At 31.7% G+C, this 27,599-nt stretch overlaps 2 protein-coding genes across 2 annotated transcripts in view; both read left to right on the top strand.

The window, feature by feature from the left end:
* Nucleotides 1-25,814, top strand: part of LOC126745012 (free fatty acid receptor 4-like) — a 31,293-nt gene extending 5,479 nt beyond the window's left edge. Inside the window, exons 2-4 of the mRNA XM_050452659.1 lie at nucleotides 6,845-7,094; nucleotides 22,633-22,789; nucleotides 24,769-25,814. Of these exons, the coding sequence (XP_050308616.1) occupies nucleotides 6,871-7,094; nucleotides 22,633-22,789; nucleotides 24,769-25,722 (1,335 nt within the window). The 5' untranslated portion in view covers nucleotides 6,845-6,870 and the 3' untranslated portion in view covers nucleotides 25,723-25,814. The remainder of the gene's footprint in view (nucleotides 1-6,844; nucleotides 7,095-22,632; nucleotides 22,790-24,768) is intronic.
* LOC126745289 (histone H2A, sperm-like) lies at nucleotides 612-1,574 on the top strand. Its single transcript, XM_050453055.1, has 2 exons — nucleotides 612-897; nucleotides 1,279-1,574. The coding sequence occupies exons 1-2, from the start codon at nucleotides 612-614 to the stop codon at nucleotides 1,572-1,574; spliced, it is 582 nt and encodes a 193-aa protein (XP_050309012.1).
* Nucleotides 25,815-27,599: the final 1,785 nt, after the last annotated feature.

Below are 27,599 nucleotides of genomic sequence, written 5' to 3'. Positions count from 1 at the left end.
ACGTTTTAATTTATTATTTCAACTGCCTGAATGAGGTTAAAAACGACTTTAATTATTCGACAGAAAAACGTTAATTATTTTAATCAATAATGAGGTTTCAACTGCCTGGAAGAAATAATTATAATTTTTATTTTCTTCCAGGCACTTGAAGTCGTTTTCATCTTACTTGAGTTATTAACAAGTTTTAATTTAATGTCTCAACTGCCTGGACGAGGTTAGAAACAACTTCAATTACTTGACAGAAAACCGTTAATTATTTTAATTATTAATGACACTTCAAATGCCTGGAATAAATAATTATTATGTTTATTTTATTCCAGGCACTTGAAGCCATTTTTATTTTACTAGAGTAACGTTAACAAGTTTTAATTTAATGTGTCAATTACTTGAACGAGGTTAGAAACGACTTTAACTAGTTGACAGAAAAGCGTTAATTATTTAAATTATTAACGAGGCTTCAAGAGCCTGGAAGAAATAATTAATGTTTTTATTTTCTTTCAGACACTTTAAGAGATTTTCATCTTACTAAAGTCACTTAGTCATTAACAATTTAATTATGAATAATTTAATTTATTCTCAATCATAATTTAACCTCATTCATAAATTTAATTATGAATGAGGCTTCAACTGCCTGGACGAGGTTAGAAACGATTAAACTGCGAGCTATTAATGAGGAATTATTTTATGAGGAATCGCTTAATATAGTACTCATACAGGAAGCGATCAGATACAACAGACTGTTAGTGGTAATTAAAGTGTCCCTAAACGATTTGCTTAAAGCCTTGAAGGGTCTTGTGGTCATGTCAGAGGCCCTAGAAAATTTGTCCTTAAGTCTCTTTACTAATAAAGTACCAGAGATGTGGGCCAGTAAAGCTTATCCGTCATTAAAACCCTTGGGTAATAAACGTCCATCGAATAATTTAAAAATAATACAGAGCGTTATTCAACATTGCAACACAACAAAATCCAGGGACGTATTCGTTCGATGGTAGTAAGCAAAAAAGTGCATTTTAACGCCTCAAATTTTGTTAATTTTGTTCTTTAATGTTAGAAAAGTTGTTCGAAGAACATCGATAATTTTTTGTCCGTGCTTTTTCCTATAATAAAAAATCATTTTCAATCCATTATTCAATCATATATAACTGCGAGGAGCTGTAGCGGTTAGAGCACATCGTAGTCGTCGTTTTAATTTCAACAAGTTTTATATTCGAATGTGTCGGGTCATGGCAAAGGAGGCAAAGACTTGCTCTAGCCGTGCCGGACTTTAGTTCCTTGTAGGCCGTATCCATCGTTTACTTCGGAAGGGCAACTATGCTGAACGAGTTGGTGTCGGTGCTCCCGTCTATTTGGCAGCAGTGATGGAATACCTTGCAGCTGAAGTATTGGAATTGGCTGGTAACGCAGCCAGGGACAACAAGAAAACGAGGATAATCCCAAGACATTTACAGTTAGCTATCCGTAATGACGAAGAATTGAACAAACTACTCTCCGGTGTTACTATCGCTCAAGGTGGTGTACTGCCAAATATCCAAGCTGTTTTATTGCCAAAGAAAACTGACAACAAAGCTAAATAAGTATTTTGCTTTACGCCAAGTTGAAAAAAAAAACTATAAATTGCTTGAACCAGGTTAGAAACGACTTTAACTAGTTGACAGAAAACTGTTAATTATTTTAATTATTATTGAAGCTTCAAATGCCTTGAATAAATAGTTAATATTTTTATTTTATTTCAGGCATTTAAAGCCATTTTTTATTTTACTAGAGTTACTTTAACAAGGCTTCAAATTCCTGGAATAAATAAATATAATTTTTTATTTCTTCCAGGCATTTGAAGCCATTTTTATCTTACTAAAGTCACTTAGTCATTAACAACTTTTAATTTAATGTTTTAACTGCCTGAATGAGGTTAAAAATGACTTTAATTATTCGACAGAAAATCGTTAATTATTAATGAGGCTTTAACTGCCTGGAAGAAATAATTATAATTTTTATTTTCTTTCAGGCACTTGAAGTCGTTTTCATCTTACTTGAGTTATTAACAAGTTTTAATTTAATGTCTCAACTGCCTGGACGAGGTTAGAAATGACTTCAACGACTTGACAGAAGAGCGTTAATTATTTAAATTATTAATAAGGCTTCAAATGCCTGGAATAAATAATTCATTTTTTATTTTATTCCAGGCACTTAAACCCTCTCTCAGCTTACTAGAGTCACTTAGCCTTTAACAAGTCTTAATTTAATATTTCAACCGCCTGAATGAGATTCAAAACGACTTTAATTATTAGACAGAAAAACGTTAATTATTTTAATTATGAATGAAGCTTCAACTGCCTGAAATAAATAATTCATATTTTTATTTTATTCCAGGCCTATGAAGCTCCATTAATAATTAAAGTAATTAACGTTTTTGTATTAAAAAGTTAAGGTTAGCCTCGCCTAGGCAGTTGAGATATAAAATTAAAACTTGTTAATGACTAAGTTACTCTAGTAAGATGAAAATAGCTTCAATTGTATACATTAAATTGTATATTTTATAATAATATTTTTGACTACTTACAATTTTTAAATTGTATTAATCTGTATATATTGTAGATATTCTATTCTATTCTATTTATTTATTTATTTATTTTTAATTTTGTTTTGTTTTTCTTTTCTTTATTTGTGTTTTGTTTTATTTGAGAAATTGTTAGAAATTCTAACAATTTCTTGACAATAAAGCATTGAATGATTGAGTCATTAACAATTTAATTACGAATGAGGTTATGATCAGGTTAATTATAAATGAGGCTTCAACTGCCTGGAATAAATAATTAATATTTTTATTTTATTCCAGGCACTAAAACCCTCTTTCAGCTTACTAGTTAATGACTAAGTGATATATTGCAGGGATTTTATTAATTTGGCTTCAAAATAAATGGAAGAAAAAAAAATTATTATTTCTTCCAGGCAGTTGAAGCCTCATTCATAATTAAATTAACCTGATCTTAACCTTATTCATAATTAAATTATGATTGAGGTTAAATTAAATTATTCATAATTAAAGTGTTAATGACTAAGTGACTTTGGTTAGATGAAAATGTCTTTAAGTACCTGGAAGAAAATAAAAACATTAAATATTTATTCCAGGCATTTGAAGCCTCGTTAATAATTAAAGTTTTTCTGTCAACTAGTTAAAGTCATTTTTATCTTACTAGAGTCACATTAACGACTTTATATAGTTGACAGAAAACGGTAATTATTTTAGTTGTTGACACATTAAATTAAAACTTGTATGTATTAATATAACTCTAGTAAAACAAAAATGGCTTTAAATGCCTGGAATAAAATAAAAATAATAATTATTTATTCCAGGCATTTAAATCCTCAATAATAATTAAAATAATTAACGTTTTTCTGTTAAGTGATTAAAGTCTTTTCTAACCTCTAACTAGACTAAGTGACTCTAGTAAGATGAACATGTCTTCAAGTGCCTGGAATAAAATAAAAATAATTATTATTTCTTCCAGGTAGTTGAGACATTACATTAAAAATTGTTAACGACTAAGAGACGCTACTAAGATGAAAATAGCTTTAAGTGCTTGGAATAAAATAAAAATTATAATTATTTCTTCCAGGCATTTGAAGCCTTATTCATAATTTAAATAATTTACGCTTTTCTGTCAACTAGTTAAAGTCGTTCCTAACCTCGTTCAAGCAATTGACACATTAAATTAAAACTTGTTAACGTTACTCTAGTAAAATAAAAATGGCTTCAAGTGCCTGGAAGAAAATAAAAATATTAATTATTTATTCCAGGCATTTAAATCCTCAATAATAATTAAAATAATTAACGTTTTTCTGTTAAGTGATTAAAGTCTTTTCTAACCTCTAACTAGACTAAGTGACTCTAGTAAGATGAACATGTCTTCAAGTGCCTGGAATAAAATAAAAATAATTATTATTTCTTCCAGGTAGTTGAGACATTACATTAAAAATTGTTAACGACTAAGAGACGCTACTAAGATGAAAATAGCTTTAAGTGCTTGGAATAAAATAAAAATTATAATTATTTCTTCCAGGCATTTGAAGCCTTATTCATAATTTAAATAATTTACGCTTTTCTGTCAACTAGTTAAAGTCGTTCCTAACCTCGTTCAAGCAATTGACACATTAAATTAAAACTTGTTAACGTTACTCTAGTAAAATAAAAATGGCTTCAAGTGCCTGGAATAAAATAAAAATAATAATTATTTATTCCAGGCATTTAAATCCTCAATAATAATTAAAATAATTAACGCTTTTCTGTCAACTACCTTGTTAAAGTCGTTTATAACCTTATTCAAGCAATTAACATATTAAATAAAAACTTGGTAATGTGACTCTAGTAAGATAAAAATGGCTTTAAGTGCCTGTAATAAAATAAAAGGATTCAATTTTCTGTCTTTCACCCAAACTTTTGGGTGCCCAACACAATTATTTATTTATCAGTAGCGTTTGTTTCTTTAACATTTTATTTTTTTTTAAAGGCTGTAATAGACCTCTTATAATTTTAATATTTTATTTCTAAATGTCGAATTTTGTGATTGTTTTGTTGGATAATTTTTTTGTTAAAGCTGAAGTGACCTACTTAATCTCTAGTGAATTTTAATAGGAAACTAACATTTAGATTTTTAAATAACTCTCTTGGTTGGTTTTTAATAGCATGTTGAATTTTTAAGCAGAAAAAATTATTTGTACATTCAACCCGTTTAAGAAGCGAATTCTTCAGGAGGAACTTGAATATTATCCTAATCACAGAATACTAGAAAAACCCCAACAATGCTTAAGTGAAGTTTGAACGGATGTATTGAATAAAAGTGAAGGATCTTAAGAGCGTTTTCACTAAAAGATTAAAAGAAGAATTAAAATTAAAATGAATTATTCATTAAAAGGACTTCGTGAGTCAATGCAATGTAAAAGTATCATTCTAGAAAAACGTTTGAATAATCGTCCCAAGATCGTACTTATATGCTGTTAATAAAAAAGTGCCAAAATACTTGATATTAGCATAGTTGATGTCATAAACGTCCATCGTGGACTGATTGAAGTGGCAGCTGATGATGACACGAATGGAGTTTGAAATTTATGAAAAGAAAAAAATTAATTGAGGTATGTTCTTGAAGCCATTTTGAACTTCATCACTTAGTCATTAACAAGTTTTAATTTAATATCTTAATTTCCTGGACGAGGTTAGAAGCGACTTTAACTACTTGACAAAAAATCGGTAATTACTTTAATTACTTTCAACTGCCTGGAAGAAATAATAATTTTTTTTTCTTCCATTAATTTTGAAGCCCAATTAATAAAATCCATATTTCAAATTAAACAATAATATCTCATAGAGTATGTTAATAGAATGGATGTTAGTTAGATATGGAATTCAGTGACAATATTATCCTGTAGGGAGTTAGTTATACTAATAATAATGATAATAGTGTTTATTTAGCATGAAATTGCTAAGACAAGACAATAACAAAAATCTAAGCGTAAAATGAACAAAACAAGTGTTGTGTAAATAAAATAAACATACATAAGTACAATTAAACCATAAAATTAAGACACTAAAATATGTAAAAATAGATGTAAAAGGAATCATAAGGTACTTGTGGAAAACAATATTTTTTTGACTAATAAATATTTCTGCCAGAATGGATAAAAATAGTAAAATTATTGATGTAATATAACTGTGTTTAATAACTTCCTTTTAAGAAAACATATTTTTTTTACCCATTTAGTGACTTTAAAAAAATCTACTTTATTGGCAAACCTATGAATTTTATGTGACAGTAAGAACAACCACATTCCCTCTTAACATATAATGAAACAAACATTTATTTAGACACTTATACTCGAAACCAAACACAATTAAATCCCAATAAAATTAAATATTAATTTCGTAAAATTAACGACGAATCCCTCCATCGCTTTTATCCGTCCGGCTTAACGCTTGTCCCAATTAAACAGTTTTATTAGTTGACACGAGCACTATAAAAGCACTATTGAATTTCCCGAAATAAATTTGGCACTGCCTGCTCTTCTCTTGTTACATAAACCTTTAAATGAATTAATGCCAAAATAGAGAGAGAACTGTGTCGGAACAATTCCGGTCGTTTCATTTATGACGGGGTAGAGACGAGGACCATTAAATATGAAATAATTTGGCATAAATAGACACGTCAATATAATATATAAAATAAGCCACTTTATTTAATTTATTACTACTGGCCTACGTAATTGTTTACCTATAGGGGATATTTTTATCATTCTGGCTGAAACGGGATTGGGCTATAAATAAATCACTTGCTCTTTCACTAATTTGATTATAATCAGGCTAATAGGCACTCAGTGAGATAACTGCTTCGTACAAGCTGACCCAAAGCCTTTATAGTTATCTAATTACCATCCTTAGAAATGTAAGATTTAGTTTAGATTTTTAATTAGAACGGTTATCCTAGTTCCAAGTCTTATTGCCTTATGTTTCCGTGGTTGTCACTGTCTTAAATGTTTTAGGATAGAATAATGGCGCTAAAAACCGTCCTATAAATTAGATATATCTAGATATTAAAAAAAGATAACATTAAAAAAAAATAAATAATTTAAAGAGCAATATAATAGAAAATATGCAATTCGTTAATAATAGCAAATTAAATAAAATATAAAAAATGCCGCATGAAATAAAATTATGAGCTTCAGTTTTCTCCATAATATAAACTTTGGCGCCCAACGCATTATTTTTTTTTAACAAACCTTATTTTCATTATAAGTGAACCTTCCTGTACACATCTTATTATTGCGAAAAAACCAATAAATATATTGTTATTTACAGAACGAACCAAGCAGAACAAAAACAGTATGGGATATGAAGTGGCAATTTCAACGGACTTTACATGGAACACGTCGTACGTCTTCGGATATGACAACGAAAGCGGTTGGGGCGGCAGATATTTCTTCACGTATTTTTCCGAGTTTAAACGTCCCGAAAACAATTATTATTGCGTCGTCGAATTGGTCGTGTTGGGACTTATCTTTATCGTCTCCCTGTTTGCCAACGTGTCGATTATCATATGTGTTTCCAGGTGAGTCAAGGATGAATTTTGTATATGTTTAGGTGAAGTTACTTGGTCAAGCTATAAAATTAAGGATGTATAAAATACAATCAACATACTATTTATTATACCTGTGCTACAACAAACCACCCACTACTTTTTCGAATTTATTTGCGTTTTTACTCGATTAATTTTTGACAATTTTTGTAATAATTAAAAAAAAACTGTGTAAAAAATATGTCATTAAATCTAACCATGAGTTTTGCGTGATTTGATAAATGTTTTGGTTGGCTGTAAAATAATATATTTACTATATATAAAGGGTGTCCCAAGGGAACGCACGTTTTGAATTGCACAGCATTCTTTTTTTATCGCAGTATGTCAAAAAAAACTGAAAAGAATAATGTAAACAGTTTGCGATTGGTAGCCATGGAACGATATACGATCGAACAACGAATTATTATTGTTAAAACACACTACGAATATGGAGAATGTTTTGCGGAAACAATTCGTAAATTGCGGGGCATTTTTGGTCGACTAAAGGTCGACAAAGACTAATTGATAAATTTAAACAAAATGGTTCTGTCGTGCATGTAAAAACACCAGTGCGTCACCGTACTAGCTGTTCTGTTGAAAATATTGCCTCAGTGCGTGAAAGTGTTGGCGAGAATCCGGGAACATCTATCCGTCATCGTGCACAGCAGTTGCACATTTCGAAGAGCACTACCCACCGAAAGATCTTCATTTACATGCCTATAAGATTCAATTGACCCAAGAATTAAAGCTAGTGGACCATGCGACGCACCGTACATTTTCTTCTTGGGTATTGCAAAAACAACAAATGGATGTCGATTTTTCGAAAAAAATTTTGTTTACCGATGAGGCACACTTTTACCTTAATGGCTTTGTTAATAAACAAAATTGCCGAATTTGGGGCGAAGAAAATCCTAGAGTCATTCATGAGAAGAAAATGCATCCATTAAGAGTCACTGTTTGGTGCGGACTTTGGACAGGTGGAGTAATTGGACCGTACTTCTTAGAGGACGAGGCTGAAAATGCAGTTACTGTGAACAGCGAACGCTATCGTAATATGCTCACTGAGTATTTATGGCCTCAATTGGATGGTATGGATACGGGCGGTATGTGTACCAACAGGATGGTGCAACATGTCACACTACACGTGAAGCAATTCAATTGTTGCAAAGAAAGTTTCCCGGTCGTGTCATTTCACGGAATGGAGACCAGAACTGGCCCGCAAGATCATGCGATTTAACGCCTTGTGACTTTTTTCTTTTTGGTTTTTTAAAATCTCTCGTATACGCTAATAACCCAACAACAATTCCACAGTTGGAAAACGAAATTAGACGTATTATTATAAAGAAAGCGCCGCGTGCTAGACGTTTTTAGTTTTTATACTTGTCCAAGTAACTTCACCTAAACTATATACGATTTGTAACTCTTTATTATTTAGTCATTATATACAGGGTGATTGATGGTTGATGGTACCTTAGCCATTTACAGAGAACGAAAAATAATATATTTTTTTAAATTTGGCTTTATGGAATTTAGTGATACAGCGTTGCTGCTTATACCAAAAAACAGTAGCAACTTTGTTATTTTAAATGAAATACCCTGTATATTATTTTATTTTTCGATCCGCTATCGCTTTATGATTGTTTTTGTATAAGTTGTTGCTATTTTTAGAGGTTTTCGAGAAATTAATTATTTTCCTTTATTTTTTGACCAAAACATAGCTCCTAATAAATTTTTATTACTACGGCACTGGAACGCGGAGAAAATTGAAATTTTAAACGTAATTTACGGAAATGTTGTACATTAGTTTTCACTATAAAAATTTGTTTTACGTTATACAGGGTTGCTCAAAATTAGTGGTTTCTTTAGTGGTGTTCGAGAAATTAATTATTTTCTTTATTTTTAACCAAAATATAGTTCCAAATAAATTTTTATTATTACGGCACTAGAACAAAAAAAAATAAAAAAAAAAAAAATTTGGAAAACTTTAAAAATGTCTTAATAAGCTATAAAACAACAAACCCGAACAAATAATAAATAACTGTAAATGCCTATAATGAAATCAAAAATTATTCCCGAAATCTAAAACATTTTTGTGACCTAAATCCCTAGAATAGATTTAAAATGATTTTACTTCCTGGAAAAAATTAAACTAATTACTCTTGCGATATTTCAACCAATTCAATATCAATCATTCCATATCAATAATTCCTGGAACGTATCAGAAGTAACTTTAAAAGCCAAAGAAGTGCCCAAACAACTCAGAAGAAATAGGAAATGGCTTCAAATATGTCCCTAGAAGGGATGCAAAGGTGCATTTGTGGAAAGTGGCGTCAAATGCCTGGAAAAATATGGAAAAATTTTCCAAACGCTTGGAAAATAAACTGGCTTAAAAAATGTAAAAAAGGCCACTTTCCAAGAGACACAAAACGCCTTAAGATCATCCCTAAAAAAAATCAACTGTACCATCAACCATCAATCACCAATAGGTCAATAGGGGTTACTGACTTAGGAGTCGTCTTTGATCAAAAACTAATATTTTTACCTCGAAATCCATTAAAAATAAAGTAACTCAAATGTATGGAATCATAGTAAAAGTTTAACCATGGAATCATAGTAAAACTTTAATCCAGTATGTTTGAGACAGCTGTACAATCCCTACATAACAAGTTATTAGAATATGTCTGCATAATTTGGAACCCACACTATAAATGTTACAAATATGAAAACTAAATGACGTGTTACGTGTTTTTTAGGAAAAACAAATATTACAATATTAATGCCTCTTTAATTAAGTTAAGTAATATTTACAATATGGAGTCACTTAAGAGACGTGGATCCAATTTTACTGTAGTGTATCTTTTTAAATTGCTAAATGGCCTTACTGATGACTTACTATTTTTATGTAAACTGGTCAAGAGTACAGACAGTAAACTAGTTTACAAATTCAATATAGAGTGATGGCCAAGTTAGGTATTGGTGTACAAATCAATGTACATATACAAAAATACATATTTACAGATTGTCAAGTTAAGTAAGTCTATGATCAATAAATGGTTCAAGTCTCAATTTAACTGACACAGTCATTAGTGTCAACACAATCAAAGACCTTAGGCTGATCTTAAAGTACTGCTGTCCGATATTAATTGGGACCAATAGGAGTGTTTGGACTGCAGGAAGTTACGCTTGTATGATATGGCAGTCATGGTTGTTAAAACCATGGTAGTATAAGCAGAAATGGTTATTAGAGAATGACCTGTATGATTGTAATAAAATTTTACTTCTTGTATTTAGTGGGATGAGTTACGTAAGAAAAACACAATTTTCAGAAATTTTGAGACGTATTAATGAACTGAGAAGCGGTAGAGACGAAGGAAAGGTCGAAAAGTTCGATATTTTCTCACTTTCAGGCTTCTCACGCTCAAGAAACCTGGATGATCGTAATAAAATTATGCTTTTCATATGTAGTGGGATAAATTACGTAAGGAAAACACAATTTCCAGAAGATCCGAGGCATATTAAGGAACTGAGAAGCGGTAGAGACGAGGAAAAGTCCAAAAGTTCGATATTTTACTCGATTTTCACTTTCAGGCTTCTCACGACCAAGAAACCAGAACGATCGTAATGAAATTGTGCTTCTCGTATGCAGTGAAATAAATCACGTAAGAAAAACACAATTTTCAGAAGATTTAGGACATATTAAGCAACTGAGAAGCGGTAGAGACAAGGAAAAGTCCAACGGTTCGATATTTTTCCACTTTCAAGGTTCTCACGTCTAAGAAACCTAGACGATCGTAATGAAATTATGCTTTTCGTATGCAGTGGAATAAATTACGTAAGAAAAACACAATTTTTATAAAATTCAATATGTATTAAGAAACTGAGAAGCGGTAGAGACAAGGAAAAGTCCAAAATTTCGATATTTTTCCCACTTTCAAGCTTCTCATGTCCAAGAAACCTGGACGATCGTAATAAAATTATGCTTCTCGTATGCAGTGGAATAAATCACGTAAGAAAAATACAATTTCGAAAAATAAATCAATGTCATAATTGACAACTAATTTAATCTATAACGTCAATTTAAAAAAAATACAGTAATACTCTAATACTTAATTTATAATTATGAAATTCAAGATTATGAAAGAAAAGAATTGTACATCTGATAATACCTCGCATATACGTATATACTCAGTTCCCAATTTCAAATCAAATCAATGATGTGGTGGCTATATAAACAATTTTGCTAAATTGAATTTAAAATCTGTGACCATTTCTACATATTAATTTCAAAAAAATTAATCTGTAAATTACGGTGAGCCGATAAATCAGTACCCGAAGAAACCAAGCCAAAAAGGGGGTACCTAAAATTCTGAGTCTCTTCGACTAGGGCCCACCTGGTCTAAATGGGGCTCCGTTGTTGGTAGCTATACGTTAGGGCCAAAAGGGCAACAGCAGATCAACCAGTTAGGAGGCCTCCAGAATGTCTAGCAGGTAGTGAAAGGCAATCGGTATTAGGTGTAGCCGATTGGAAGGAATGCAGGTTCCGGAGGTGATGATCCAAGCTACTTGATGTGGTAACACGTGGAATAGCAAGTGAGGTGGAAGCAGTAACAATAAAAAGTGCAGCAAAAGCAGAAGCACAGGAAGGCCTAAAAATCGGGACCACACGTGAGGTTCGGCATGGCTGTCAGTTTTATGGCATTTTTGTGTGGGTAAGTGAGTTACATTTTATAAAATTGCTTTCTGGAAAGTTGGATGCATTGATGTTCTTTTAAATTAAACCGAAAAGCGTGCAAATAAGAAATTAATTAAATGAAAAAAAAATAGGAATGTGACATGTGCTAACTTACCGAAGATGGAATGTGGCCTTTTCTGGGGTTTATTTAACACAAAAAAAACAAGGAGCCCTATAAACTCTTAGGCCTACTTAGTAAATCAGCTACTAAGCCATTCTAATTTATACTAGTAACTATTAAAAAAAAAATAGGCTAAGATAGGGTCTACCTTTTCACATCCGCATCACACTTTCAAGCTTCTCACGTCCAAGAAACCTAAACGATCGTAATGAAATTTTGCTTCTCGTATGCAGTGGAATAAATCACGTAAGAAAAACATAATTTCCAGAAGATCCGAGCCCTATTAAGGAACTAAGAAGCGGTAGAGACGAGGAAAAGTCCAAAATTTCGATATTTTTCTCAGTTTGAGGCTTCTCACGATCAGGAAACCTGAACGATCGTAATGAAATTATGCTTCTCGTATGCAGTGGAATAAATCACGTAAGAAAAACACAATTTTCAGAAGATCCGAGGCCTATTAAGGAACTAAGAAGCGGTAGAGACGAAGAAAAGTAAAAAAGTTCGATATTTTACCACTTTTAGGCTTCTCATGCCCAAGAAACCTAAACAATCGTAATGAAATTGTGCTTCTCGTATGCAGTGAGATGAACTGCGTAAGAAAAACAAAATTTCCAGAAGACCCAAGACGTATTAAGGAACTGAGAAGCGGTAGAGACGAGGATTAGTCCAAAACTTCGATATTTCACTCGATTTTCACTTTGAGGCTTCTCACAACCAGGAAACCTGGACGATCGTAATGAGATTAGGCTTCTCGTATATAGTGGGATGAATTACGTAAGAAAAACACAATTTCCAGAAGATCCGAGACGCTTTAAGGAACTGAGAAGCAGTAGAGACGAGGAAAAGTCCAAAATTTCGATATTTTTCTCACTTTCAGGCTTCTCACGATCAGGAAACCTGGACGATCGTAATAAAATTATACTTCTCGTATGTTATGGGATGAATTACATAAGAAAAATATAATTTTCAGAAGATCCGAGGCGTATTAAGGAACTGAGAAGCGGTAGAGTCCAAGAAAAGTCGAAATGTTCGATATTTTCCCACTTTGAGGCTTCTCACGGTCAGGAAGCCTGGACGATCATCATAAAATTATGCTTCCCGTATACAGTGAAATGAATTACGTAAGAAAAACACAATTTCCAAGAGATCCGAGACGTATTAAGGAACTGAGAAGCGGTAGAGTCCAAGAAAAGTCGAAAAGTTCGATATTTTCCCACTTTTAAGCTTTTCACGACCAAGAAACCTGGACGATCGTAATGAAATTGTGCTTCTCGTATTCAGTGAGATAAACTACGTAAGAAAAATAAAATTTCCAGAAAATTCCAGAAAATTCCGAGACGTATTAAGGAACTGAGAAGCGGTAGAGTCGAGGAAAAAACCAAAAGTTCGATACGTTTTCCATTTTTAAGAAACTAGGACTTCCGTTTTCAAAAATTATATTTTAAACTCATCCACGGATACAGACCTTGAGTAGTACATACATTTAATATACAGGTCAGGCCAACTCAGGTCTTGAGTGCGAGAATCAACGTATTAACCTGCAATAACAGGCAAAGAGAGTGCGGCGTCTTGTACTTCTCCTTAAGCAAGTAGAAACTCTGTGGCACACAAGACAGTTATTTGCCAGTCGTGTATACTATGGTACTTTTCACATGCTCGTTCTTTAATCTAAGAGAGCATATTAAATCAATAATTTTTATATATATTTTTTAATCATTACAAATAAATGTTGCGTCAGTTGATGAAGAGTAATCTCATTGAAATGCATCTGAAAACATCTTCCTTTTAAACCATTCGCTAAAAATAAATTTTTCAATTTAAAAAAAAACGTCAGTCGTATTCAATAAAATTATGCATTTATTCCATAAACATATTTTTTGTTAAACATTCTCGCTGTAACCCACCAAAAATTTTTAATGCCAAGAAGTTTTCACAAAGACCCTAACACGGAAATAGATAAGAAAATTGGAAAGGAAGTAAATATGAAAATTGCGAGTCTAAAAATAGATAAGTTTCTTTGATCTTTCCAACGCGGAAAATAAGGTGAATAGAAGAGAGCGTGCAAAGTTCTATTTTCAGGTTGCAAATTTATTATCAAAGGGGTTGTTTACTACTTCAAGGCGTCATTTTATTTTGAAGCTCGTGATAAGGTTTTAAATATTCCTGTTTTATTGAATGGACTTTTACTTCTCCATGACGTCGTTTTTAGGTCTGTACACCACATTAGAAACTAATGCGAGTTAATCGTCCGTAGTGACGGTCAAAGGACATAAATATAAAATCTAAGCTACTGCATCGCCTCGATATTTTTAGTCATAAATAGGGTGAAAATTCCCCCATAAAAGCAGATTATTAATGCCCAATTTATAGCAGTTACCATATACACACACACGCAGCTTTTCTAAAACTGTTTAAGAAAAATGGAGGGATAATATTATGTGTAAGCTTTAAAGCCTGTTTGTGACATAAAAGGGGATGATTTTTCTTTTTTAGTGCATTTTAAAGCAAAAAAATATAATAAGCGAAGTGCTTTTAAGCCATAATAAGTGCAACTAAAAGGAAGGATAATGGGTTTTTGTTAACAAATTTAATTTGAATATGGTAAAAGTGTACTTAGCATAGGACGTTATAATAAATAAAAAGGAGAAATGTATTTTTTTACCCAATTGAATTAATTGTTTATTTTATCGAAAGTCGATTATTTCTACATGTATAGTACATATAGTATATACAATAGTTTCTGTTAATAATTTCATTAATACTTCCAATAGTTTCATCATTATTCATTATGAAATTTAATTAAAGAGGTTTCATGAAAAAATATCAGCCGAGATAAGAGATCAAAATACCGTGACTAAGCCATTTGTTTATTGTTTAAAATTTATTATTAATAAACATTAGGAAATTATTAGAAAATATTAATAATTACTACAGTTTCAGATTTGGGTACTATAGAGTAGAGAATAATAGCATAAAAGTAGACCATTAAATAATTTTATGATCGGTGAATGAATTTTAGGTTAGTTTGGTTCAATGTCAAATAAATTCCCTAAGACTGAATTATACTGGATAAATTTGAGATGACTTAAACGGAAAAATCTGGAACAACAATGACTTTTTGTTACAGCAATTTGAAATGACTGGAATAAAATGGAATTCGTAAACGCCTGAAATATTTTTAAAATTTTTGTAATTTTTTTAAAAAATTCTGAAATAAGTATCGAAGGAATTTAATCAAAAAATCTTATTGCAAATTTTAATGGCTCAAAGTAAGTTACTTTTAAAATTAATTTTTTTCAGTTTTTTGAAAAACCCTGGAATAGGTATCCAATGAAATTAATCAAAGTATTGAAGCCAGAAAATGAAAATGAGGTCACTATTAAACCTTGAGATCCCCTGATGTCTGTTTCTCATATGATTGAAAGAATCATTGAAATTCTTGCAGTAGAAGTTGAGATATTGAAGGTTTAATTACAGGAACTCTTGTGTATAAAAAAATCATTCACCTCGGACCAATCCGTTAATGATGTCTATTTTTTACTAAGATCAAAGAAATCATTAAGATTCCTGCAATAAATAATGAGGTATTGGAATTTTTATTACAGGAGCTCCTGAACTCAAAAAAATCATTCACTTCGAACAAATCCGTTAATATCTTGATGCCTGAAAATAAAAATGGGACCACTATTAAACCTTGAGGTCCCCTGATGTCTGTTTCAACTAAGATTAAAGGAATCATTGGAATCCTTGCAGTAAAAAATGAGATATTAAATTTTTTATTACAGAAGTTCCTGGAGTGATAAATCTATCAATATCTTGAGACTTGATGACGAAAGTTTGATTATTATTGAACCTTGAGATCCCCTGATGTTTTTTTTAACTAATACCGAAGAACTAATTAAAATCATTGAGGTATGTGAGTGAGTGAAGGTCATTCTTGGATTTGTCTAATTTCACTCACTATATAACTGATACACTTAACTGGAGTAGATAGGTAACTGAAGATGCAATCTCACATATAATGCCCAATTAGTTATGCTTAAGGCTGTATTTCTGTTTGTCTTGAAACTGGGACAATCTGTAACATGTTTACCATTCTCTTTCAAATAAGAACCATACAATTTAATAAATAAATAGTAATTTTATAAGTATATGTATCAAGTTTTAGTATGTAAACTCTTAACTTTATTAAAATTTCTGCTACAAAAATATACATGCATAAAATGTAATATTATTACATGGACTTATCCGAATACGTAATTTAAATTCGACCTCGAATCCGTCCGTCCAATTTCGCCTTTGTTTTCTCGGTCTTGAATGCAGGACAAGAGCCCGTTAACGTACTTTGGTAAATTTAAAAACTTTGCCTCTATTGGCATTTTGTGTATTAAATGTGATGTTACGTCATATGCATCCGATGCGAGGAGAAAATTAATTTCAGGAAAAACGCAATACAATAACAAAGAAACGTTTCAGCGGTGAAACTGAGACGATTTTTCTTTTTGAGGATATTTCACGACGGCAGCTTGATGTGGCAGCTTCAATGGCCACGATGTTGTTATACGATCCCATTCCTCTTGAAAATAAAAAAGACATTCACTCTGGTGCTAACTGTAATTAGATCAAGTTTGTTGGGGAAGTATAAAGTGTCCTTAATAATTTTACATTTTAGTAGGTAAGTGATTTTAAACTAATGCATAACTTAATAGGTCACGACTGTTACTTCCCTACGCCTTTGATTGTAAAGTGACAACAATCTTTGACGTTATCTAAATTTAAATTAAAAAAAAAAAAACGATGAAACAAGCTCGTCCGGATACTTCAGGCTATTAATAGATCTGACGACCTTGTCCCGCTTTCCAGTTTGTCAAAAAGGTATCTGGCCAGGATGCCCTTTGCCTTACGACCCACCCGATTACGATGCACACGAGAACGCTTAATATAAGTCGAGTTAGAAAGTGAATTTAGGTTAAATTTAACGCGGCTTGTCAGGTTTCGGTATTAATATATAAACTTCATTAATATCATCGGTGTGCACTTCTGTGGGTAAGCTAGTTAGGATGGGATGATGCTTCGCTACTTTAGTTTCATGAGCCAAAATTTGAGCTCTCAGAGTTGCAACATCAGAAAATCGTTCGAAATCCCTTTGACACATTTACATCTTTTCAAATTTCCTAGGAAGGAAATATAGTTGAACTTTACTAATATAGCATAAGAAAGATTGATATCTTAGTACTCCTGCAATAATGTCTCAAATGAAGTGCTCAAAAGTATCGTTTAAGATTCCATAAAATTGGTCAACACGATTTACCTTAAATTTACAAGTACGATAGGTCTCTATAGTCTCCGAAACTAAAAGGGCATTTTTTGAGATTAATTTGAATGACCCCAAAAACTGAAAAAATAGTGTAACAAGGAAAACATTCTGGCTTCTATTGACAGGCTTATACTGTCTTACCATGGATTTCAATTAAAAACCAATGGCAATCTTACGTGCATCTGCTCGACCAATAAAAGTAAGGTTAAGTAAAATTTTATCTCTCGCAATTGCCGGCTATTTATTATAAAATATTCTGCTCGTACGACCGGAAGGGCTCGACTTAAACGGCGAGAAATTAAACTAGGTCAGTTATAGATTGCACCCGGAAAAGAAAATTTTCCCCTCTAAATTTAAAAGTGCGCTTCCTTTTGCTTAAAGGCCTTCGTTTGCGAGCTAGGGGGCCTGCATTACCAGTCACTGCGAATCATGTAAAAACCCTTTTTATGATCTTTGCTCTGCATCTGGGTTACGACCTTTGCTAAGACGTTAAAAGTTGGGAACTAGGGTAGTAGATGGCTCCTTCTGATGCTAATTAGTTGGATTTTTAATAATGCAAAAGGGTATTTAGGAAGCAATCAGCCTGAAATCCCTTCTTGCAGTTGCATACAGGACAATTACATGAAAGTGGAGGCCAAGAAGATGATTTCAGCAGCTTTTTATTTCAGACATTTTGTTTGAGAATTCACGTTCCACATCACTGTATAAAATATTTAATCCAAATAAATATAATTATCCGTGATTAATTAAACCATTCGCACCACCCCTGCCTGAAATCTTTTACAAATCCCACAATACGAAATCGGTATTGAAATTGACAGTTCAATTTCCCATTCGGACACAGATTTATGCTTTCATCACGTTTTCCGGTAATGTAATATTGTGATCTTTTGTTTGCTCGTTCCGGTTCGGTATGCTACATCAAGGTATATAGGTCAGAGGTACATAAAAAGCACCCCATTAATTCCACCAAACTCGTAAACCAAATTACCGGATAAAGTGCGTTTTATTGGAACATTTTTAAATTTACAGCTTTGCCGAGAAGTTTATCTGTTGTAATTGTGATCTAGTGTTTTGGTTTGGTTTTTATGTTGTTGTTCGAAATTTAACGGTGTCATTACGGTTCGAAAGAGATTTTGCTTTAACTTAATCACGTAAATTTCATGTACATATTTATTAGTTTTTTAAACTACTGATATATTAGTAAGAAAATCATCGTTGTGTCCCATGTGGAATTTTTTATTCGCCTAAAAAAATTGTTCTCTTAAACTAATTAGACCAATAGACCAAGACTATATATATTTCATGTAAATTGGATTTGATTTCACTTTTTTATGAATCAATGAATTTTTGCACAGGAGATGTAAGAAAAATAATTTTTTATTAACTACTGGACCAATTGTCTTTTTTTTATTTAATTCACAAGAGACTCGGTTTTAACTGGGGTGATTTTCATGTAAATTGGACTTGTTTTTGTATTTTTGTTAATTTTTAAAGTTTTTTTGGTCAATGATGCATTTATAAGAAAAACATCGTCGTATCCAATTAATTTATTCTTTTGTGAAATTTCTTGTTTCGCTAAAAAAAATAATTTCCTAAATCTAATTAAGCCAATAATTGATTTGCAATCTTTTTATTTGATTTTCAAGAGATTTTTTTTCAAGCCATATATTTTCCACGTAAATTGGACTTGATTAAAGTTTTTTATCGAATATTTAACTTTTGTACAGGCACCGTTGTGAAAAAAAAATCATTTATTAAAAACTTCTCGTCCAATTGACTTGCAGCTTTTTCTATTTGATTCGCAACGTATTTTTTATGTAAATTGAACTTGATTCCGAATTTTTATGGTTTTTTGTTGGTCATTGAAGAATTTATTAAAACATTGCCGTCGTGTCAAATCAAGTTATGCTTTTGGTGTAAGTTTTTTTTTATTTCTCCAAAACTATATTGGCGCAATTAACTTATGGCCTTTTTATTTAAATAAAATTTTTTATTAATTATGTAAATAAAATTTCCATGTAAATTGGACCTGAGTTTAAATTTTTAAAGGTGTTCGACTAATAATGCATTTTAAGGCAATGATCATCGTTTTCAATTAAGTTATGCTTTAGATGTAACTTTATATGCATATAAAAAAAATATTTGTTTAAAACTATTGGACCAATTGACTTGCGGCCTTTTTCATTTGATTTTCAAGAAAAATTTTTTACACGCCATAGAATTTCCATGTAAATTAGACTTGATTTAAGTTTTTTTTTATCGAATATTTAACTTTGGTCCAGACAGTCATGTTAAAAAAATTATTTCTAAAAAACTACTGGACCAATTGACTTGCAGCTTTTTTTATTTGATTCGCAAGATATTCAGTTATAACGCACGTAATTTTTATGGAAATTGAACCTGCTTTTGAATTTCTATTAATTCTTAAAATTTTGTTGATCAATGAGGCATCTATTAAAAAATTACCGTCGTGTCCAATTAAGTTATGCTTTTGAAGTAACTTTTTGGTTGGCTAAGAAAAAAATTTCTTTAAAACTATTAGAGCAATTGACTTCTGGCCATTTTTACTTCATTTTTAACAAAATTCTTTACACGCCATTTAATTTCTATGTAAATTGGACCTGAATATAGTTTCTGATGAAATAATAAAATTTCTCCACAGGCACACCTATGAAAAAAAGAACTTTCTAAAAACTACTGGACCAATTGACTTGCAGCCTCCTTTATTGGATTTACAAGAGATTCGGTTATAACTGGCCTAGTTTTCATGTACATTGGATTTGATTTGGAATTTTTATGAATTTTTAAAGTTTTATTTGTCAATGATGCTTCTATTAAAAAATGACCGTCGCATCCGATTAAGTTATGCCTTTGTTTAACCATCTCTACGGCTAAAATAAATATTTCTTTAATAAAACTCTCAGACCAATTGACTTGCGACCTCTTTTATTTTATTTTTAAGAGGCGTTTTTACAGACCATATAGTTTTGATGTCAACTGGACCTGATTTAACCTTTTTATTAAATATTTAATTTTGGCAGAGATATTTTCGTTAAAAAAATTCTAAGAAACTACTAGACCAATTGATTGACTTGCAGCTATTTTCATTTAATTCATAAGAGATTTGGTTATAACCCACATAATTTTCATGTAAATTGATCTTGACTTTGAATTTTTAAAGCTTTTTGATTATTATCGCATTTATAAGGCAATGATGGTCGTTGCCAATAAATTTATGATGTAACTTTTTATTTACATAAAAAATTTTTTTTCAAAGCTATTAGTCCAATTAACTTGCGGCCATTTTTATTCGTTTTTAACTGATTTTTTTTTATTATCATATATTCCATGGAAATTGGACTTGATTTTAGTTTTTTATGAAATAATAAGTTTTCGCACAGACACCCTTGCGAAAAATGTTATTAAATAAAAATTGCTACACCAATTGACTTGCATGTTTTTTTATTTTATTCACAAGGAACCTGTTTATAACTTACATAGTTTTCATGTAAATTGGACTTGATTTGTAGTTTTTATGAATTTTTAAAGTTTGTTAGTCAATAATGCATTGATAAAAAAATGATCGTCGTGTCCACTTAAGTTATGCTTTTTTTTGTAATTTTTTATTTGAGAAAAAATTATTTCCTAAAACCAATTAAACCAATTGACTTGCGGCCTTTTTCATTTGATTTTCAAAAAACATTTTTTACACGCCATAGAATTTCCATGTAAATTAGACTTGATTTAAGTTTTTTTTATTGAATATTTAATTTTGGTCCAGACAGTCATGTTAAAAAAAATTATTTCTAAAAAACTACTGGAGCGATTGACTTGCAGCTTTTTTTATTTGATTTATGAGAGACTCGGTTATAATTTATCTACTTCTCATATAAATTAGCCTTGATTTGGGATTTTTAAAATTTTATAGGTCAATGATGCATTTATTAATAAGTGAGCGTCGTATCCAATAAACTTGTGCCTTTATTGCACATTTTCTATGGCTAAAGTATTTGCTTTTTAAAACCTATTAGACCAATTAACTTAGGACCATTGGAATTTGCAACCCTTGATACAGTGCAATTATTTCAGATTAAAAAAATGTCTGTCTCTAACATATTCAAGGACAAAAATGTTCGCCTCTTTATTACACGTCCTGTTTGCCTTCATGGGAAACTTCCACTACCGAATTACGCCTCGAGAAAAACTCGAGTCTTATCAGTATTGTCAATCAAGGCAAGAGTTTCACTTTTATATTAGTTCTTTTATTTGCGTTCGATATTTTACTTCGCAGATCCTCATCGTATTAACTTGTCGGTCAAGAGCAAGGTCGGGGAAAATCCATTAATTTTTTTGAGCTGCACTGCCTTTTTGTATTTCCCTTTGGCGATGAAGTGTCAATTTACTTTGAAAGATTGAAAATGAAGTAAATATATACGGTGCAGTTAGAGCTGATCGGAAAATGAAGAAGGGAAGAAACAGGCATTTTAATGGAAGAATATATTTTAATGCCAAACTGGTGCTTAAAGTAATTTGCAACTCTTCAGCACCATTAAGAAGCCAGTTTTGAGGGTTAAGGTAATTTTTTTTTGGTAACACCTCTATTTTTAATACTGTGTTGAGTGAAAACACCTGCATACAACAATTTTTTTTAAATTTTTATGGTGATCTTATGACGAAATCAGGGTCAAATCAGAAGTGGGAACATTTTCTGTCCCTAATGATATTTTCTAATTTTTTGTAATAATAACTGTGATTCTGGTGCTTTCTCGATTGACTTTGTTAAGAATTTTAAGAATTAAGATGTATATCTCAGCCGTCTTGTAATAGTTTCTCAATTGGAGGGTAAATTAACGGTTGTCAAAAAAGATTCACCTCATTTTCATTTTCAGGCATCAGGATATTGACGGATTTTCCCGAGGTGAATGATTGTATTGTGTATAATAGCTCCTTTAATTAAATCTCCAATATGTCAACTTCTACTGCAAGGATTTCATTAATTCCTTTAATTTTAGTTGAAACAGACTCCTTCCTCAACATAGAAATATTATTGAATAACATACTTTTTTTATACCCTGCCCTTTAAGGAATATTTTTATATATTTAAAATGTCATCCTAAATATGTTTTTTTTATACATATATACCGGTCTGGCAGAATTCTTTCTTGTCCGCACTCAAGACATTCGTTGGTCAGGCCCGTATATGGTACTAGATATTCACTAAGATATATACTTTTATTTCTCGATTTAATTATTTATTCACCGACAAACGCAAGTTGCAATTACAAAACTTTAAGTAGTTTTAGACGTATTAGAAACGAAATTTTTAAAAAAATATCTTTTGACTCTCTCTCTTTTGCAGATATCCAGAAATGAAAACAGTCACCAACTGTTTCGTATTAAATTTGGCCGTGAGTGATTTGATATTCGCGTTTACCATTCCAGTAGTTGCCTACACCAGGATCAGCCAGTCGTGGGAGTTTGGAGACTTAACTTGTCGAATATTGCCATATGTACAGGTGCGTACACTATTTTTTATTATTTTTTATTTAAGCTATTTAACATACTTATATTTTTATTGGAATTTCTTTTGATTCAAAAGTAGCACACTCGTGCTGCATTATTTCACACTTTTGGCGCCCAACAATAAGGTAAAAGAGTGTTCTATTAAAGTTTGTTAGTCTTTAATTGGCAGTTGAAGTTACGGTAAGACATCAACTGCCTGGAATAAATGTTCTATTACTTCCAGGCAATTGAAGTAATTCTTCTAATCTGAAAGCCTTCAATTGCCTGGAAGTAACAAACAGTTACTTTAAAAATTAATTATCGCATTGTTGTAATCATGTGATTTTAATGTTTGTGTAGATCCAGTTTTAGTCTCTTTCTCATGCATCTTAATATGCCATTTTTATTTATTGTTAGTTGTTTTAACCTTGCCAGAGTCACCATAGCGTTTTTATATGTACTGACGAAAACCCTCAATTTGTGTCCCTGACGATGGACTTATTATATGTCCGAAACATGTAGGATGAATAATTTTTAAATAAATTTAGTGGAGGGTGACCGAGGCAATTTTAGTTACCCTTTGACATATTAACTCCACTGCAAGTATGAACTACTTCTTCAACTTTAAAAATTAGGTAATTTTAGCTTCCAGGCAATTGAAGTCACGGTTTTCTGAATGTTTAAAGACCCCAACTGCTTGGAATTAATTTTCTATTACTTCTAGGCAATTACTTTAAAAATTAGAAAAGTTTAGCTACCAGGCAGTTAAATTTACAGTTTTCTGACCGTTTGAAGACACCAACTACCTGAAATAAATTTTCTAATACTTTCAGGCAGTTAAAGTCATTTTTCTTAATCCTGAAAGCCTTCAATTGCCTGGAAGTAATAGACAGTTACTTTAAAAATTGAGTAATTTTAGCTTTCAGGCAGTTAAAGTCACGGTTTTCTGACTGTTTGAAAATACCAACTGCCTGGAATAAATTTTCTATTACTCCTAGGCAATTACTTTAAAAATTAGGTAATTTTAGCTACCAGGCAGTTAAAGTCACAGTTTTCTGACTGTTTGAAGACACCAACTGCCTGAAATAAATTTTCTAATACTTTCAGGCAGTTGGAGTCTTTTTTCTTAATCCTGAAAGCCTTCAATTGCCTGGAAGTAATAGACAGTTACTTTAAAAATTGAGTAATTTTAGCTTTCAGGCAGTTAAAGTCACGGTTTTCTGACTGTTTGAAAATACCAACTGCCTGGAATAAATTTTCTATTACTCCTAGGCAATTACTTTAAAAATTAGGTAATTTTAGCTACCAGGCAGTTAAAGTCACGGTTTTCTGACTGTTTGAAGACACCAACTGTCTGGAATTAATTTTCTAATACTTCCAGGCAGTTGAAGTCATTCTTCTTAATCCTGAAAGCCTTCAAATGCCTTGAAGTAACAGACAGTTACTTTAAAAATTAAGTAATTTTAGCTTCCAGGCAATTGAAGTCATAGTTTTATGACTATTTGAAGACACCAACTGCCTGGAATAAATTTTCTATTACTCCTAGGCAATAACTTTCAAAATTGGGTAATTTTAGCTACCAGGCAGTTGAAGTTACGGGTTTCTGACTGCTTAAAGACATCAACTGCCTGGAATTAATTTTTTAATACTTTCAGGCAGTCGAAGTCTTTTTTTTGTTTATACCCTTTTCGTAATTTATGTCAAAAAAGCATTGATTGGACATGCTTGCAACTATACCTTAACCAATGCCAATGGCATTTATAGCGATTTTATCGAAAATAAAAGAAAAATTAAAGAGGCTTTTTCTAGGGGTGTCAATACATTCTTCAAAAATTCGAACTAGTCTTAATATCATTACTAATAGGATTTTGCCTATAGCAAATGATTATTTATTTATTACTTTTCCTTTAAAACTAGTTTATTTGGCAAAATCTGTACCGAACCCTTATATTTTACGATTAACTAACAAACCCTTATATCATTCATTTTTCAGTTTGTTTCTGGGATAGTTCTCTTATGGACTCTCGCCTTCATCAGCATAGACCGTCACCGGTGTATAGTAGTACCCCCTTATCGGTCAAAAATGACACCGGAACAAGCGAATTGCACCTCGGCCCTCATATGGTTCGCCACATCCATAGCTGTCATTCCAGTAGCCCTCTGGTTTCGGGAAATCAAAGGAGACAACGACTTGACCATCTGTTCCTTAGTGTTCCCCCACACCGACTCTGTACACGTCTCTATAGTATTTATCGTAGTTGTAGTTGTATTCGCGTGTTTATTGCCGATGGGTTTATTGGTGTACCATTATCAGCAAATATTTCAAAAAATATTGTCGACCAAGAACGCATGGTCGACTTCTTGTGTAGTTATTAGTGCCGTAGAGATTAAGGGTTGTAATCGAGCTCAAACTAGGCGACAAAGCGAGATCAGTTTGTCGGATATATTTGTACCGTGGCCAAGGAAGTTCTCGACCCAACTAAGTAATTCTAACGGTAGTCGTCACGGCTCTCTCTCCACTCAAGAAGAACTCCGTTTAAATAAACATATAAAAGTTGTCAGGGTACTTTTCCTCAATGTGGTAGTGGTACTGGTAATGTGGCTGCCAATAACTCTAGTGATGGTTCTAATACACATTGACGGCCGAAGAGAAAACGCCGATCACAACTACTTCTTAAGATCTCATCATTTTATTGCGGCAGTCTGCGTTGCACTATTAAACACCGTGGTGAACCCTCTGCTCTATGGAGTCCTTTCAGAGAACTTCAGAGCCTGCTTACTGAAGATATGGTGCAGGCAGGATGCGATCGTTTTAGATCCTGCCACGCCATCTAGCGGCAAGCAACATTGTTGCAAAACCAAAAGACCTAGCGCGTCTTTGAGCGAAAGGAGTGAGAAAAGCGATAGGTTCGATATCGATAGGAAATTAGGCGTTGGGTTGTTATAAAAAGGTTCCATGTTATAAGACTTGTTGGTACTTAATAGTATTGTATAGACTGGTACAACTTAAAGAAATATAAAGATATTATTCTATGATAATTTGTTGTTTTATTTAGTTTTTGCTTCGTGAATGATCATTGGAGTTAAGCAGTCATTTGGGAAATATTCAGAGACAAGTAACGAGACCCGCAAGCACAGAACACAAATATAGAGAAATGCGTGTTGCCTAATGATCAGACAGAAATTCCGTTGACAGCTCTGTTAACGTTGATGATAAGGACAGGGGGCGTGTGGCGGGAAATTCAAACCTCTATCTATTACGCGATGTTAAAATTTGAACTCGTTTGCACAATTACGGAAGTTGATGCGTTCATTGAAGAGTGATGAGAGATATTTTTAAATAGAATTTTATTTTATTTTAATAGAAATTTAACGATACGTTTTTAAGTTCATAAAATCTAGAAAGTATTAGACTAAGAGAAAATAAATAGAGACTAAACTTGTCGAATATTGCCATATGTACAGGTGTGTATACTATTAATATTATTTTTTATTTGAGCTACTTAATATACTTAAATTAGAACGATATTTATTGGAATTTCTTTTGATTCAAAAGTAGCACACTCGTTCTGCATTATTTCACACTTTTGGCGCCCAACAATAAGGTAAAAGAGTGATCTATTAAAGTTTGTTAGTCTTTAATTGCCTGGAAGTAATAGAAAACTACAATTAGGTAATTTTAGCTTAAAGATAGTTGAAGTCACTGTTTTCTGACTGTTTGAAGACATCAACTGCCTCGAATAAATTTTTTATTACTTCCAGGCAGTTGAAGTCATTCTTCTCAATCCTGAAAGCCTTTAATTGCCTCGAAGTAATAGACAGTTACTTTAAGTGTGTTACTTTCAGTCGTGCAGTCCACTTGGGAAATATGTAGGTAATGATCAGAGACAAGTAAGGAGACCCGCAAGCATAGAACACAAATATAGAGAAATGCTTGTTGTCTGATGCCTAATCATCAGACAAATATTCCGTTGACAACTCTGTTAAAGTTGATGACAAGGACAGGGGGCGTGTGGCGGGAAACTCAAACCTCTATCTATTGCGCGATTTTAAAATTTGAACTCGTTTGCACAATTACGGAAGTTGATGGGTTCATTGAAGAGTAATGAGAGATATATTTAAATGGAATTTTATTTTGTATAATTATAAGATTAACAATACGTTTTAAAGTCTTAAAATACTCACTTTTCATTAAAATTGTTGATTTTGAATTTGAAAGAAAAATAAATTGCTTATTTAGGATATTTAAATATAGATACTCACCAATAATTATAAATTAGAACCATAGGTATGGGATCAAATTTTAATTAAAAAAAAACAAGACTAATTTATCTTTTAAAGATTTATTTTATGATGAATTGAAAAAAAAATTATCAAAGAGCGTTAAAACGCATAAAAAGAAAATACTATAAACTCTAAGCATGGTATTAATAAGACCTTTCATGTACGAATATACAAATTTTGCAGGTATAAAGCATAATTTTCCAGAAAGTATTAAAAACATTATAAGAAACATGTAACAAACACACCTAGTAAAAAATATGAAAAAAAATTAACACATATATGGAAAACAAAATATATAAACTCATATAAAAAAAAATTAAAATTTTCCCAGTTTCTTAAAATAAGCCTGCCTTTGCATGGCGAATAAATTAATTAATAATAACTAGATGTATAAATTAAAATGCATGTATTTTTTTTACGAAAACATATAAAAATAAAATATAAATTTTAATAAGAAACGTGTTTAGCAGTTTTTGTAAACCAAAAGCCAAGAAATTATACACCAATGCCTCCAGTCAACATAGATAAGTCAATTTTTCT

Source organism: Anthonomus grandis, chromosome 15 (assembly GCF_022605725.1).
Source record: "Anthonomus grandis grandis chromosome 15, icAntGran1.3, whole genome shotgun sequence".
Classification (NCBI taxonomy): Eukaryota; Metazoa; Arthropoda; class Insecta; order Coleoptera; family Curculionidae; genus Anthonomus; species Anthonomus grandis.
The sequence above is the reverse complement of the archived record's forward strand: the minus strand, read 5'-3'. Positions and strand labels throughout refer to the sequence as shown.